The sequence below is a fragment of the Aquarana catesbeiana genome, linkage group LG01, assembly GCF_042186555.1.
Source record: "Aquarana catesbeiana isolate 2022-GZ linkage group LG01, ASM4218655v1, whole genome shotgun sequence".
Classification (NCBI taxonomy): domain Eukaryota; kingdom Metazoa; phylum Chordata; class Amphibia; order Anura; family Ranidae; genus Aquarana; species Aquarana catesbeiana.
The window spans coordinates 383178395-383196234 of record NC_133324.1 but is presented as its reverse complement, the minus strand read 5'-3'; the positions used below and the strand labels follow the sequence as shown (position 1 = coordinate 383196234).

General features: G+C 41.9%; 1 protein-coding gene across 2 annotated transcripts in view; it reads left to right on the top strand.

Moving 5' to 3' along the window:
- CEP78 (centrosomal protein 78) overlaps positions 1-17519 on the top strand; it is a 109622-nt gene extending 92103 nt beyond the window's left edge. For both annotated transcript variants that reach the window (XM_073633885.1, XM_073633875.1), the window contains exons 12-16: positions 46-192; positions 4397-4474; positions 8610-8776; positions 14302-14449; positions 16653-17519. In XM_073633885.1, coding sequence (XP_073489986.1) covers positions 46-192; positions 4397-4474; positions 8610-8776; positions 14302-14449; positions 16653-17147 — 1035 coding nt within the window. In that variant the 3' untranslated portion in view covers positions 17148-17519. The remainder of the gene's footprint in view (positions 1-45; positions 193-4396; positions 4475-8609; positions 8777-14301; positions 14450-16652) is intronic.
- Positions 17520-17840: the final 321 nt, after the last annotated feature.

Below are 17840 nucleotides of genomic sequence, written 5' to 3'. Positions count from 1 at the left end.
TTATGTTTAAAATGTTCACATGCCGTTTCTGTATTCTGTTATTAGGCAGGTAGTCCGGTGAAAGTGTCTATGGATAGTGAGACCTCCTGTGACAGTGATGAATCTGAGGGCTCTGCAGACCTAATTATTGACAGACCTGGGGTGCCTGACACTCCACAGAAGACAAATGCTAGAAACTACAAACGTTTGCAGGTAGGATATCTTTAGTAAATAAACACCTTTTTTCTTAAACATTTAGGTCTATAAATCGTGGCATCTTCAGCTAAATACAGCTGTTAAAGGATTTGTAATTATGTGCAGCCACTCTAGTGATTGCATGCCTCTACTACACTGCATGACCTGTGTCCTTCTTCTGCTTTTTTTTTTTTTTTTTTTTTTTTATTTACAGCTATCAGGAGAAACTTTAGCATCTCCAATTTTAGATTTGATCTTTCCACTTCAGGAGTTAATTGTCCTTTTTTCCAGCCCTCCTGTAAGGTCATGGCAACCTTTTGTCATCATAGACCAGTTTTGGACAGACAGATTTATTCGGCATTCAGAACTAGGTTGTCCCTGGCTTGGTGGCATTCCAGGCATGCACAATTGGCAGGCATCACCTGGTGCCATCACCTCTGCAAGATGAGTGTCTGAACTGACGGCCTTTTCCTTCAAGGAACCATTTCTCATTTAGCATAGTGATGAGGTAGTGTAGAGGTCCAATATTTCCTGCTCAAGACATTTCCTGCCTCATCCAGGACGTTAATCTCCCATTCCCTTTTCTGGCTTCAGTTCATCAAAAGGAAACTTTTCTCCATTGTCTGGATGTATTTCGAACTGTGAGAGTCCCTTTCTCACCCACTGCTTCTTTCAGAAATATATAGTAAGAAAGTTAAAATTATATGAACCCCTTATTTGCAAGAACGTTTGCTTTTTATCAGCATCCAATTTTTTTTCTATAGATTGATGAATATTAAAAAATGGGACTTTTAAGCTATTACAATTACCTTAATTAAGACATTACAAAAATGTCAAAGAATTTGTTTAAATATTGGAAGCATGAGGTATAGTAAAAAAAAAATGTATCAAAGCCCTAAAACCGGTACCGAATACCTCCTTATTCCTTGCCACCAGGGCTGTTTGAGAAAAATATCAATACCCTATGTGTTTCTTAGACCAAAGTTCCACTTCAGGAGATACAAAAGTATATGTGAAATTTCAGAGATATACAGTACATAAGTATATTGGAGTAGCGTGCAAAAAGTTTTCAGTTATCACAATAAATAAAGTCTGAAGCAGGCTGCACGGGATCAAGGGCAATCCATATTCCACCACCAATGCCCAAATATTGGTGAGTATAACATCATAGAAATTAATTACATTCTATGTTTATATTTTTTCCTATTATATTAAACCCCTTCATGATGGAGGGTAAATCAAATACTAACGCCTGAACACAATTTTGCAACTTTGACTTCAGTTATTGAAACTGTACTAACTTATCATTACAGGTGCATAGTGTATCCAGGTGGATTATACCTTTTTTTTTTTCCAGGACAAATTTGCCTTTAATTTGGTAGAAAAAAAAGCTTTCTTTTTTTATACAATACAAGCCGATCAGTTGGTCCCGGCCAATAATCTATGGCCGTAACCTGTTGATCGGCTGAGTGAATAACAGAAGAGAGCCCTGTGTTGGTAAACAACACAGGGGTCTCTACAGACAGCAGTAATGTGTCAGTTCTTTTCTCCCTGCAAAGCAAGGAGTAAAAACAGGCATATTACTCAGTAAAAGCAGCACATACTACACATCGTAAACATTGTTAGGCACACAGTTAACCCTTTGATTGCCCCTAAATGTTAACCCCTTCCTGGCCAGTGTCATTAGTACAGTGAATCTCAGCCCCTCCCACTGTAGTGCTCAGATCGGGAAAGGAGAGTGCCTGGAGGGCACGTGACCACACAGCGGCGCTGTAAAATAAAGTATTTCACTGTATAACTTACACTGCACAGTATATCTTGCTGTAACAGCGGGGATTCCAGATTTTGTGATTAGTGACTTTACAACTGTTTTAAAGCGTTTGTTAACCTAAGAAAAAACTAAAAAATTGGATCCTATTCCCTTAAAGCATGTTATACAGCACAGTGCTTGTGCTGTGTAATTTGGCCCCATGTAACACCTGAAAAAAGCTTGGCTGATCCTGCCAGTTTCTATCCTCCCCTCTGTAAGCTGACCACAGTTTATCATGGCTGCTGAGCCCTGACACTGTGGTCAGCTTACGTGCCTCCGTCATCTACAGCTGTCCCGTCCTCTCCCCCCCTCCCTACCTGTCTGCTCCTGTGTCAGGGACCGCCCCCTCCTGCTGCTGCTGCTGAAATAACATTTCATAGTTTATGCAATCCTCCTGGTCTCCTAAGGATATGTCCCTCTGTGTGTGTGTGTGTTTTATTAAAATAAGTCGTCCTTTACCTTATCTCAGAGCTCCGATCGTCTCTCATGTGACCCACCGGCTCTCTCCTGCTCCCCTCCAGACTGACATCAGTGGGGGTAAAGGACGAGTTATTTTAATAAAACACACACACAGGGGGACATATCCTTAGGAGACCAGGAGGATTGTATAAACTATGAAATGTGGGTTAACAACCACTTTAAGCCTGCACTGTGCTCTTGGAGAGCAGCACTACATTGCATTCTCACACTACAATGTTCATGGGTAAACTTTCTTACCTCTTTGTGCTATTTTTGTATTGGCCTTATAATATAAAGTTCTAATTATACATGTGTATCATTCATAATGTTTTGTAGGTTTATATTTATACCTGCATTACTTACATCATTAAACACTAGAAGTGTGGATCCATGCTAAGGCATCCTTTGATGTGCTGGGGAATTAAAGTGTTTATTTCTATTTGGTATGCATTCCTTAAATGAAACAGGGCAAAATATATTACAGACCTAAATTTGACTTTATCTTTGCATTGTTATACCCAGATTTAAGCATTGGTCGTGGAGTATGGCTTCCCCTTGATCCCATGCAACCCACCTCCAGATTAATAATTTTACATTTTAAAGAAGTTAAACTTAATGTATTGTGATAGTCTCTGCAAGTATCTTTATGATGGTTTTTGTGATAATTGTGTACTTTGTTACACTTGACTCTGTTTTGCATATGTATATAGAGGTGGAATTTCAGATATGCCTACTGTTATCTCCTGAAGAAATGGACCTTTGGTCTAAGAAACATGTAGAGTATTAAATACAGGCTTCCCAGTTCACCTTTCTCATTCAAGCAAACTCTCTGGACAATATTCTTTAAAATATCATGATTTATTGAAGCTTTATACAGCTCCAGTAGGAAAGAATATGGGTTAATACTGTTTTAGGGCTTTGACATGAGTTATGTACTATACTTCATGTGTCTACATATTTATACCTTTTTTTACTCTATAACACATGAAAGCAAAAAGAGTTTTGGTGGTGTAATTTCTTATGGTCCCATTTTTTAATACTTACCGATGTATCTTTCAGAATGACTGATTCCCTTTATTTCATCCAAGGTGGTCCCCATAAGGTGTATCAGTTTCTTGTTCTACCCTTCCCTGGCAAGGCACATTCTACTAGATCTTTGAGTGCTTTTTGGGCTTTTCAGCATCAATCAACTGATTTCCAGGTTTGCAAGGCTGCCACCTGGTCTTCTTCCACACATTTTCAGGTTCTGCAAAGTGGACGTTGCAGTCTCATCTGAAGCCAGCTTGGGGCATAAGGACCTTCAGGTGGCTCTTTGAGTTGCAGACAGTTCTGAAATCTCTGCTGCTTTCTTGGGCCTGCTAGTGTGTGTTTGCTGTGTTGCCCATCTTCTTAGTTGAACTGCTTTTGGATGTCCAGAAGTCGAGAGATATCCTGTGTCCTTTTATGAACGAGAAAGAAAATAGGATTTTTGTACCGTACCCTCTGTAGGCAGCAATATAATGCAAAGGTGAAGGAGGTGTGTCCCTCAGTGGACTCCAAGAAAATAAATTCATTGTGAGTACAACTATCCTATTTTTGCATATATTGTTCTCTTGCTAATCTTTTTGTTCGCCTGCATGCCAGTACTCCATAGTTGCACATCTTTTTGTTATTGTTTTAACCATGATATGGAAAAGTTGCCAAACTATACATAATTCAATTCTTTGTTTTTCAGATCATTTGAATTAGTGAGGTTACTTTTAATGATGAATTTAGACAGGCTGGATGAGGTCTTGAGCACTTGGCCCTTTGCTGTATAGGACTAGTGTATACCAACCACACATTTGTGTTATTGAGTGCGTCAGACCCTTTCCTTGGAGTGGCTGCAACTTTGACATCTACTTTACTTTACTTTATTTTTGTTAATCCATTAATTTATTCAGTATTTTAAGTATTGTTCTTTTTGTTGACAAGGTTGCATTGGAGGAATGCCAGCTAAGACTTGAAGAAGAAAGAAAAGCAAGGTTAAGAGCTGATGACAGGATAATGGAGGTAAAATAGTAATATTCTAGCTTTGTTGCATTTGCCTTTAATTACAACATGGCTTTTTGCTGTTTTCTGAGAAATTTGTACCAGTACAGCAGTTTTTTTAACAGCAGATACGAGGGTGACCAGAGAAACCTTGGTAGATGGCAAAGATTAGTTACTCTCTGTATGGAGATTTCTTTTGCGAGTTTAAAACAGCTGGTTCCATATTTAGCTCAGGTTCACAAATCATAAAAGTAACTATCCTATATAAAAGCAATTATTATTTTTCTTATTACAGGTTTAAAAGATAAGCTCACCTTTTAGGAGCATATTACACCCTATTTGGAGTGTAACATATAACATGCTCCTCTTTACATGGTTGCAGCTGCCAGAACCCCCCTCCCTCTGAAAGTGGGTGGGGGATCCTCTCCCTGCACCCGCTATCACATTTTTAAAACTGCACAACTGTGCGGGGCTCTGCCTGCACAGCTACGCCATTCATTTACAGGAATCTGTGAATGCGAAAACAACAAATCTCGTCTGCCAGTGCAGCTCAATGAACTGGGAGGATGCTGATGAGCATGCTCATAATTCATTCACAAGCCCTGCAGCATTCAGACTGACGGCCCGTACAAAGGTATGGGCAGAAAGCTATAGGGCTTATCTGCAGGAGCCTGACATTGTTCCCATATTCCGCTGATTTACAGGTGCAATGCTCTGCAGGTGCCTGTTTTTTTCCTGCAAAAATATGTGCATTTATTTTTATTTTTTTTTCACAATCCCTGTTTCCCACTGGGTTGATTTTCTTTCACTTTCTCAGTTGAGATGCAACAGAAAGTGGGAGATAATCTCTCCAAAGTAAGGGGAATATTTTCTTAATTGTCACAGGAACAATTGTCCTATTTGGAAGTGTCCCCCACCTGTTTTAGTAACAACACAAAACGTTCAATTTTCCATTACCTTAGGGTCCTTTCACACTAATGCGTTCCCATTAACTTATGATGAAAGGTGTGCTTTTGAAAAACCACCAAAGATCCAGCATGCAGGACTTTTCAAAGTGCAGCACGCCTGCATTGTGAACAGTTACATTCAGTACCTTGAAAAGTAGTCATACCCCTTGAAATTTTCCACATTCATGTTCTAACCAAAAATATAAATGTATTTTATTAGGATTTTATGTGATAGACAAACACAAAGTGGCACATAATTGTGAAGTGGAAGGTAAATGATAAATGGGTTTTCAACATTTTTTACAAATAAATATCTGCGTGAATTTGTATTTAGCCCCCTTTGCTCTGATACCCCTAACTAAAATCTAGTGGAACCAATTGCCTTCTAAAGTCAATTAATTAGTAAATAGAATTCACCTATGTGTAATTTGAACTCAGTATAAATACAGCTGTTCTGTGAAGCCCTCAGAGGTTTATTAGAGAACTTTAGTGAACAAACCGCATCATGAAGGCCAAGGAACACAACAGACAGGTCAAGGATAAAGTTGTGGAGAAGTTTAAAGCAGGGTTAGGTAATAAAAAAAATATCTGGTTCACACTGGTACGACATATGCTCTGACTTTAGCAGCGCGTGTCGCATGATGTGTACAAATCAATGATTGCCTATGAGAGCCCTCCTAACTGTTCCGACACAAGTCAGTCCAACTTTGGAAAAGGTTCCTGCACTACTTTGCACTACTTTGGTCCAACTTTGGTCATTTTTCAGCCCATTTAATATCATTGAAGTCGGATCAAAGTCGGATCCTCGTTCTAACCATTCGACATGTGACATCCGACATGGTGATTACAGTAGTGGTTAAAGGAATTTATGTCACACTGGGATTGTTTTGATTGGTCAAAGGACAAGTCAGACTGTCTCAAAGTCAGAGCAAAATTGTATCCTGTTCATTCAAGTCGGACTGACGTAGGACCGATGTAGAACCGATGTCCCAGGGCAAAGTAGGATCGCAGTCTACAACGGTCGTGTTGTAACAGTGTGAACCCGGCCTTACTTGAATGATTGACTTATTGCTGTGTGTGAAAGATAATGATCAGCTTAAGTATTTCTACTGCTAAACTTTCAAGAATGAGGCCAGGTTCACACTGGTACGACAGGACAGTCCTACAACTGTGGATCCGACTTTGCCCTGCGACTTAAAGTCCGACATCCAACCAACTTCAATGAACGGGGATCCGACTTTGATCCTAACAATGCTAGGCACTTTGTGTCTGGTATGAATCTTTAGGGGGAACTCCACACCAAATAAAATGAAAACGGCATGGGTTCCCCTCTCAGAATCCATACCAAACCCTTGTCCGAGCATGCAGCTCGGCAGGTCAGGAAAGGGGGTGGAGATGAGCGAGCGCCCCCTCCTCCTGAACTGTAACAGGCCACATGCCCTCAACATGGGGGGGTGGGTGTTTGTGCCCCCTACCCCAAAGCACCTTGCAGCCATGTTGATGAGGACAAGGGTCTCTTCCTGACAATCCTGGCCATTGGTTGTCAGGGACTGCGGGCGGGGGGCTTATCGGAATCTGGAAGCCCCTTTTAACAAGGGGCCCCCCAGATCCCGACCCCCCCACCCTATGTGACTGAGTAAGGGGTACCCATTCACCTAAAAAAAAGTTTCAAAAATAAAACGCAGTACACAGGTTTTTAAATTTAATTTATTAAGGCAGCTCCGGCGTCTCTTCCGATTTTCTTCTTCCTCCGCTGATGTCTGCCTCTGCCGGTTCTTCTCCCCTCTTCAGTTCTTCTCCGCTGATATCTTCTAGCCCTCTCCGGTTCTTCTCCCTGTCTCCGCTGTCTTTACCCTCTGTTCTTCCTCCGATGTTGACTCAACGCTCTCTCCCGCTCTAATGTTGGGTGCAGGGTGTGCAACTACTTATATTGGCATGGGGCGGGGTCACCAGGTGACGTCATGTGGAGGCCCCGCCCCCTTCTGACGTCACCGTCCAGGGCGGTCATTATATAAGTGGTGGCACAGCACGCACCCAGCATTGGAGCGGGAGAGAGCTTCAAGTCAGCATCAGAGAAGACAGCGGAGAGAGGAGACCCAGCAGAGGCAGAAGACAGCGGACAGAGGGAGAAGAACAGGAGAGGGCTAGAAGACATCAGGGGAGAAGAGCCGGCAGAGGCAGAAGACATCAGCGGAGGAGGGAGAAGAGCCAGAGAGGGGAGAAGAAATCGGAAGAAACGCTGGAGTTGCCTTAATAAATTACTGTAAAAACCTGTGTAATGTGTTTTTTAGGGTGCGGGGCCGGGATCTGGGGGCCCCCTTGGTAAAGGGGGCTTCCAGATTCCAATAAGCCCCCCGCCCACAGACCCGGACAACCATCGGCCAGGGTTGTCGGGAAGAGGCCCTTGTCCTCATTAGCATGGGGACAAAGTGCTTTGGGGTGGTGGGGCGCAAGGCCCCCCCTGCACCAAAGCAACCCCCCCCCCCCAAGTTGAGGGTGTGTGGCCTGGTACGGTTCAGGAGGGGGGGGGCTTTCGCTCGTCCCCATCCCCCTTCCTGACCTGCCGGCTGCGTGCAGGGATAAGGGTCTGGTATGGATTTTGGGGGGGACCCCATGCCGCTTTGTCTGCGTGGGGGGGTTCCCCTTAAAATCCATACCAGACCGAAGAGCCTGGCATGCTCTTAAAGGGGGAACCCATGCCGTTTTTTGTTTTGTTTTGTTTTTTTTATTTGGCATGGGGTTCCCCTTCAAGAGCTCAAGTCGCATACCAAAGTTGCATCGGTTCAGACAGCGATCCAACTTTGAACCGACTTCAGTGATATTCAATGGGCTGAAGTAGGATCAAAGTCGGACCAAAGTAGTGCTGGGAGCATTTTCAAAGTCGGACCGACTTGTGTCGGACCAGTTAAGATGGCTCTCATAGGGAAACATTGATTTATACACATCATGCGACATGAGCTCCCAATGTCAGAGCGTTTGTCGTACCAGTGTGAACCCGGCCTGAAGGTTAAAGACTCACTGAGATAAGGAATTACAACTTTTCTCTCATTTTTTTAAATTGCTGCATGCATGTTCTGAGTCTAAAGCAGAGATTCTGACACACCCTGAAAACTAGGAGTTTCAGAAGGAGTAAATGCCTTATAAATCCATAGCAACTTATGAGAAAAAATATTAGCTTCTAACTCTTGGTTTATATGTTTTTCTTTCAGCTGGAAGTTGAAAATACTCGATTAAGGCAAATCAATCGCAGTCTTTCGGAGGCACTTGAAACGCGAACGGTAACATCTGTGCTTTTGGAGGATGAAGGGGTTCTTGACAGCATAGAAAAATCCTTCAGTAAATTCCACGCTTTCCTGGATCTTTTGAAAGATGCAGGGTAATTGTGTGATGTGCTTTATAACACAGGCATCAGTTGGACTTAATTTAATTACTTTTGATTATTGCACTCTGGAAAGTTGATGCACTAGATTTGATGTACAAGAATAAGGGTGTCTACCGTTATGTATACAGATTACCTTGCTTCATTTAGGGCCCCTTTCACACTTGTATGACTTGTCACTGCAAAGTCGCATCCCATGATTTCCAATGAGTACCATTCATATCTGTGCGACTTCAAGGTAGTCCCTGCACTAATTTGGTCCAACTTTGATGCAACTTGAGGTCCATAGACCTCAAGATTACACAGGCATTGCTTCAAGTCGCGTCAAAGTCGTGGCAAAATCGTGCTACTTTCAGGTCGTACAAGTGTGAAAGGGGCTTTAGACCACTAATAATGGTTCGTTGTACCAACTACTGCCACCATTGGATGCAGACAGATACAATATCTGCTGGGATACGTATACATTATTAAAGGCCGCATTGCTGCGTGTGTAATCACATTGATTGCCCTCTACACAATAAAGTTTTCACAAAACACCCACATTTTGTTAAATTTCAAATCCTATTTTATCATATAGAGTAGCTACACTTATTAACTGAGCCTGTCCTGAATGGAATTGTTGTCCGTCTGACATGCCTATGTAGTTGTTGAAGTGGAAAATCTTGGGGGACTGACTTCAGGAGACTTGGAGAGAGTGGTGCCATCATGATTTGTCAAATGATGCATCAACATGAATATACAGTTTTGATATTGCTATGAAGAAAGGTGATATACAGTAGATATTGTTTTAGAATGGTGATCTCATTTGCTGTACTGCCTTTATATAAGGAGGTTGAAGAGGCTAACAAATGTGTTTAATGTTCCCTGTCCTATACATTTATGCCCCCTTGTTGAATACATTCCACACTGTTATGTGGTTCTGCATACCTGCTAGTGTTTATAAAACCACCGTTTTATTAAAGCACAATTTGAAGAATATATAAAACATTGAACAATATACAACATAAATGGACTTTGTATTATGTTTGCTAGGAAGCTGTTTGCCAGGTAGTGCTTGGCTGCAGTAACTTCATGAGTAATAACCCAGCCTGATATTTTGTGTCTGTCTGCAACTAATTATGGTAATTGTAAGCTCTGTTGGATAACACTGCTGTAGCCAGTTTACAGTGCATATCAGGTCTTCTGTGTAATCTGTTTAAATGAATATTTAATGTGTCATACTACTAATCCAAGATATGATCATTTACAGACAATTGGCTGTTTTGCCTAATGTGGAAATTACAATCTCTTTAGACTGAAGTAAAATGCGCCCTCATTGTTCTTTAGTGCATGTTTTTCGTCACTAAAACGGTTTTAAAAAAAAAAAAACGTGTACCCAAGCATTCCTAAACTTCCTGATATGTTTTTTTTTTTTTTTAATTGGAAAACCAACTTTATTAAGAAAATATATGCTTGGTACATGAAAAATAATATGAGCCAACATGGCCAAATCAGCAGTACATACATGAGCACATTGAGTTATCTACATAATATAGGGTGAGATATCCGCCGGACATGAAGCCAGCACACAGTAAAGAAGGAGGAGGAAAGAAGAAAGAGAGAGAGGAACATATCAACATTTCAAGTACATGTTTCACCATCCTCCAGCCATCTGTTCCAGACCTGCTCGTATTTAAGTGGGCATCCTCTATGTACATAAATCAGCTTCTTATATGGGAGAGTGTCATTGATTTCTTTTTTCCAACATTGGATTGTAGGGGGTAGGGCCTGCATCCAATTACGGGCAATCGCTTTTCTCGCCGAGAATAGCGTTTCATGTAGAAAGGTACGGAGGGGTTTGTCAGTATCTAAGTCAGGTAGCAGGCCAAGCAGACACATCTTTGGGTCTAGGGTAGCAGGAGAGCCCATTTGATCGTGGAGGAAGCGTATCACTTGTATCCAGTACTCTTGGATAATTGGACAGGACCATATGAGGTGATAGAAAGAGCCTGGGGTGTGATCGCATAGACGGCATCCTGGGTTATGCGTGGGTTCAAAACGCGCCACCCTCTGGGGAGTCAGATATGTTCTATGTATGATATATAATTGTGTTAGGCGGTCCGACAGTTTAGGGGAAACTTTTTTTACGCTTTCCAAAATCTCATCCCGATCCTCATCCCCAAGCATTCCAACCTCCACCTCCCATCTATTCTTAGCACTATAAGCTAGGGCTGTGGAGTTAGGAAGACGGATGGTGGAATAAAGAGTGGAGATTAGTTTCGCTGGCTCAGCGCCTGTGATCGTGTCAATTATGGAGGGGACTGTCAGGGATGGGTTGGAGCCAGAAAACTGAGTTTGTATAGCATGACGAAGTTGTAAGTACCTGAAAAACAGGTGATTGGGAAGTGAGAATTCGTCTTTTAGTGTTTGGAATGTTTTAAGTCCCGTAGTCGTCATGATCTGATATATATACAAGATCCCGCAACGTATCCAGACCGCGGGGTCCGGAATAGACAACAGCTCAGGTAGGCGCGTGTTGAACCAAAGGGGGGTGTGGGAATGAACCTGTGGAATCTCGAGTTTCTGTAGTGCCAATCGCCATACCCGCCGGTGATGTGTCAGCATGTCTGCTTTATGTTGGGGGGTTGATATGTTTAACCTTATTCAAACATTTACCTATGTTTGTTTGAATGCTAAGGGCCCATTTACACCAAAACACCCTGCACCACAGTCCACACAGTTATGTGCATTTAATTGCGCTACATTAGTCAGCCCATTCAAAATGAATAAGCTGCAATGAATGGAAAAATAGGGATTGCTGCATTTGTTTGCAGCACACCACAGTGATGAGGTGCATTGCAGTGCAGATGCGCTGTTTGAGGCTTTGGGGTGTCATGCAAAATGAATAGCATCGCAATGAACAAAAACATATATGGTGTAAACACACCCCAATATGTAAGGGAAACGCCATACCAACAATGTGAATATTTTCTGTGTAATCTGCAACATCTAGCGCTAGACCATCAACATCATTATCTATTGGGTGTTTTACGGACACAGCAGTGTTGGTTACAAACTCCAGAGACAGCTAAAATTTGGCTACATTTGGCAACACTTGTCCTTAACCACTTACCTACCATCCAACAGTATTTTACTGTTGGCTGGAGGCTTGAGCAGAAACCACGAGTACGTCGCCCTGTTCATGCGCACTGGGGTACGCAATGGTGTTCAGTATCAGGCCGCTGCGATCAGGATACCACGTGATTGCTGTGCGATCACATGTTGCCTAGTAAACAACATTCATGACATAATTGTTTACTACTGTGTGTGATCTCTGTCACCAGTGATCACATGGTACCTGGACCAATCACAGCACCCTGTACCATGTGATAGCTGTGGCCAATCACAGCATCACAATAGTAAACAATGAGCCAATAATGAAAGCCATTAATGACAGTTCAAATAATTGCTGTCACAGCAAACACAACCCCTCCCCCAGAATAGTCAGTGTTATTATGGTGACACTAAATTACTATGATGACAGTATGTAAAAAGGAAAAACATTAAAAAAAATGTTATATATATATATATATATATATATATATATATATATATATATATATATATATATAGGATTGATCAATTTTCATATATACAGTGCTCAAAAAAATTAAAGGAACACTTTGAAAACACATCAGATCTCAATGGGGAAAAATATCGTGCAGGATATCTATACTGATATGTACTGGGTAATATGTTAGGAACGAAAAGATGCCATATCGTTTGATGGCAATGAAAATTATCAACCTACAGTGGGCTGAATTCAAAGACCCCCAAAAAATCTAAGTGAAAAATGCAGGCTAGTCCATTTTGCTGAAATTTCGTTGCAGCAACTCAAAATGGTACTCAGTAGTTTGTATGGCCCCCACGTGCATGTATGCATGCCTGACAACGTCGGGCCATGCTCCTAATGAGACGATGGTGTGCTGAGGTATTTCCTCCCAGATCTGGACCAGGGCATCACCGAGCTCCTGGACAGGCTGAGGTGCAACCTGGTGACGTCGGCTGCATACTCTCGCCACATGAGGCCAGGCATTGTCGTGCACAGGAGAAACCCAGGACCCACTGCACCAGCGTAGGGTCTGACAATAGGTCCAAGGATTCATCCCGATACCTAATAGCAGTCGGGGTGTCATTGTCTAGCCTGTAGAGGTCTGTGCGTCCCTGCATGGATATGCCTCTCCAGACCATCACTGATCCAGCACGAAACCGGTCACGCTGAACGATATTACAGGCAGCATAAAGTTCTTCACGGCTTATCCAGACCCTTTCATGGCTGTCACATGTGCTCAGGGTGAACCTACTCTCATTTATCCAGACCCTTTCATGGCTGTCACATGTGCTCAGGGTGAACCTGCTCTCATTCGTGAAAAGCACAGGGCGCTAGAGGTGGACCTGCCATTTCTGGTGTTCGATGGCAAATGCCAATTAAGCTCCACGGTGCCAGGTAGTGAGCACAGGGCCCACTAGAGGGCGTCATGCCCTCAGGCCACTCTCATGAAGTTTGTTACTGATTGTTTTGTCAGAGACATTCTGCACAAAGGAGCAAATACTGGTCCTGCTGATGGATTAAGTACCTATGGCCCTGTCCAGCTGTTCTAAAGTAACTGCCTGTCTCCTGGAATCACCTCCATGCTCTTGAGACTGTGCTGGGAGATGCAGCAAACCTTCTGGCAATGGCACATATTGATGTGCCATCCTGGAGGAGTTGGACTGCCTGTGCAACCTCTATAGGGAACAGGTATCGCCTCATGCTACCAGTAGTGACACTGACCCTAGCCAAATGCAAAACTAGTGAAAAACAGTCAGAAAGGATGAGTAGGGAAAAAAATGTCAGTGGCCTTCACCTGTAAAGCCTTTCCTGTTTTGGAGGTTGGCTCATTGTTGCCCATCTAGTGCACCCATTGTTAATCAGTTTCAGCTGCTTTAGTGTTAATTAGATTAACAACCCCCTCTGCTACTTAACTGACCAGATCAATATCCCAGGAGTTTAATTGACTCCATAACTTTCAAACAAACTAAATAATATGATTTGGGTTATTTGTTACCCACGAAATGCAGCAGAATACATTTTGGCATACATTTTATGAAAAAAAAAATTTCGTTTGCAAAAAAAAAAAAAAATGATATAAATTTAATTTGGGTACAGTGTTGCATGACCGAGTATTTGCCAGTTAATGTAGCGCAGTGCAAAAAATGCCCTGGTCATGAAGGGGGTAAAACCTTCCAGAGGTTAGGTGGTTAAAGTGTTAGTTCACCTTGCAGCGTACTGTGCTGCATTGATGTGAATGGACACCATTGAAAGCAATGTGATTTCCATTGTCACGCAATTCTATGCATCTCAAGTTGCATTTGAAATTGCACTGGTGTGTACTAGGCCTAAAAACACTTGGAACTGTGCTTACATGTTTTTGTGTTTTTTGGTGAATGTACAAAAAATTTTTGCTCACTGCATTCTAAAAATCCATATTTCTGTTCTTCAGCTTAGGTCAGCTTGCCAGTATGGCAGGCATTGAACAGTCTGACTTCGCCCTGCCAGGAGATCCACAGCTGTCTTCTACAATTGGAAAAGCCCAACCACCCTCCTCTGAAACCCACAATGACCTGCAAAAAACCTTCCTAGTTGATCAGGTAATCAGAAGTTTAGAATATTCATTGATGATGGTTGATAATTTCTTTTACTACTCTTATCGTTATTCTTTAGAAATCCTCAAACACGCTAATCCTACTGCGATTAAACTGGCTACATGTGATCCTAACTTCAGATGAAACAGTAAGGCTGGGTTCACACTGGTGCGATGCCAGACATCACATGTGATTTGCACCACATGCCTGTGCAGATCACATGCGATGTCTGTGCAGTGCAAATTCAGCCATACAGTTTGTATGGCTGAAATTGCATCACATTCGCACCAAAATGGTACAGGACCTTTTTTTTTTTTTTTTTTTTGTCCGCTCTGGAATCGGATTACATAGGTGGTCAGACCCATGCGATTCTATTCCACCCAATTCCACAGTTCGCACTGTGATCTACGAACTGATTTGGGGGTGTCGTTAACTTTTTATTGACACCCGCAGCAGATCACAGAGAGCAGTGTGAACTGCCTGCAATTCTGATGCGGTGCGGGAACCTGCACTGGAACCTCTGTGGTACCCGCATCGCACCAGTGTGAATCCTGTCTAATTCTTTCCCCTATCATGTACTGGTTGGTGTATGTGAACCCTGGCACCTATTCAGTATATCTTAATAAATGCTTTGCCATTGCAAGAAAGCAAACAAAGGTGTTAACTGGTTGTATCGAAGTGTAATTTGACAAGTGTAGGTGAATTCAATCCGGATATGTCACAGTATGCAGCAAACAGTATATTTTATTTCTAAAGTTGAACTCTAAGCTGGTAAAATGATAAAAGGTATCGCTCTCCTAGCAAATTAAGAATGTAATGTTTATTTTGTTGATGTAATGCTCTGATACCGAGTATTACTTAACATAATTTGCAGTCTTCCAACAACCAGCGCCCTGGCCTTCTTTTCCTCAACGCCAACATGTGGGTTGGCCCTCTTAATCATTATGCAAAATGCAGGACCAGCCATTGGTAGCTGGACCTGCCTTGTATAATAATGACGTTAAAGGAGTTGTAAAGGCAGAAAGTTTTCTATCCTAATGCATTCTATGCATTAGGATAAAAAGCCTTCTGTGTGCAGCAGCCCCCCTAACACTTACCTAAGGTCCCTCTCTGTCCAGCGATGTCCACGAGTGTCTCAGCCGTCCGAGATTCTCCCTCCTGATTGGCTGAAACACAGCAGCGGCGCCATTGGCTGCCACTGCTGTCGATCAAAGTCAGCTAGCCAATCAGGGGAGAGAGAGGGCAGGTCGGGTCGGGGCTCCATGTCTGAATGGACACAGGGAGCTGTGACTTGGCTTGGGTGCCCCCAGAGCAAGCTGCTTGCTCTGGGGGCACTGAACAGGAGGGAGGGGCCAGGATCACCGAAGAGGGACCAGAGAAGAGGAGGATCTTCTGATCCACTGCAACAGAGCAGGTAAGTATAACATGTTTTTTATTTTTATAGGAGAAAAAAAAACAAGACTTTACAATCACTTTAAGAGGGATGGTAACAGCACTGGTCAGAGACTTGCAAGAAAATGGGGACCAGCCATTACAACCAGAACCTGCTAGGAAGAAGATTGTAGAACAATGGATTAAGGTCAGTAATACTCTGTTTTTTAGGGCAGGCTTGCACCATAAGATTTGGGCTGTGCTGGACAGCATTGCCCAATGCAGTCTTAACGCATAGACAAGGAAATTTGGCTTAAGTCCAATGAGTTCATTTTACACCACTGTGCTACAGTGGCGTTTGCTGAAAAAGAAATGCAGGATATACACTACTTTTTTTTTTTTTTTTCATATTGCAGCATGTTGCAATGTAGTACACCGCATGGTGCAACCCGATGTGGTGAATAGAGATTAATGAAATGTCACTTTGTGACATTTTAGCAAAGTTGAAAAAACATTACTTTGTCTCACACTGCTTGAGGTTCTTTGGAAATAAGTGGAGCTATTTTGTAACTGAGTCTGCTTTTATCACAATTGACAGCTAAGACATTTTATGGAGGTGTGTGCAGAGTTTATATTTTGAAATTCTCCATATGTGTATAACTTGTGTTTAAATGGGAGGCTTATAAAACGGTATACATTTTTATTTTCAGACACACAGTTGCTCTTCTGAAATTGTATTGGATTTATATTATGTGCCTGGGTTAGATGTAAACTGTGCTTTCCAGATTTGGTTTTTAAGTTGCTCTTTTTCTTTGCTCATTTTTCTTTCATGGCTTAGAAAAGGGATGAGGAAGGTGCCCCCCCAAGTCTTTCCGTAGAACCCTGTGTCATGACTGCAGCAGCCTTCCCTCCTTCTGGTGAACCTGATGAAATTCACACCAGCAGCTTGAAGAGCAAAGCGTTTGATCTTCCTATAAAGGATTTGGAGTCACAGCAGAACAGCACGATGGTTTCTGAACAACAGAATACAGATGGTTTAAAAAGAGCCTTCCTGCCGGAAAAGAAAGGAGCTGGTAACGAGTGCTCAGCATCAGATTCCAGCAAAAGTAGAAAAAGTAGTGCAAGTAAAAAATCCAAAGAATCATCTAGCGGAAAGGATAGAAGGCAATCTTCAAAAAGAAAACCTTCCGTGGGCTTATACAAGGTTTGTTCTGAGGAAGCTGGACATCAAAATGGTCACAAAAGTTCACCATTTTCTGATGCCAGTGTTCTAGAATCAGATATCCCAGAAAACCTTCACTCCACCAGCAACAGCCACAGTGGTTTAGATTGAGCCACGAACCTTGACTTACCATATCAAGTTTATTTTTTTATTTTTCTGCTGAATTTGTTTAAAAATGAATGAGCCCTGTTGAAGTGCTGAAGCTGTTCCCAGATTTTCTCCACAGCAGTTAAAATCCTCTCCAAGAAAAAAATTACCATTTTAAACAGCTGATATGGTATAATTGGCTAAAGAAATAAAATTTGGCTGCACAATACTGCTTCAACTAGCATTGTCATAGGATTATTAAGACTACTTGATGGCATTTGTTTTTAAAAACGTGACACAAGCCATTTTTTTTTTCCTACTTCCTATTTTTGTTTTTGCAAACATTTTTGATCTAGTCATGATTGGAAAGCAATTTGTATTTTTTTAAATATTTATTACAGTGTTTATTACATATTTTTGTTAAGACTTGTAAATAAATGCATTTATATAATCTATTGTCTGTGCTATCACATTATATTACTTTTATCTTCTAATATAAGGAAGTGTGGTTTATTTTATTCATATAGCATCAACATACCCCAAAGGTTTCCCTTCCCCTCTCCATGACATATTGTAATGATACAAATAAACAGTTGCCCTCTGCAAGTGCGGTTGTTCCAGAGCTTGGTGAATGAGGTAAAGTTTCACATTGCAAAGAGTACCCAATCACATGCAAGGAAAATAAAAAAAACAGCATTTTTGCTTGCACACGATTGG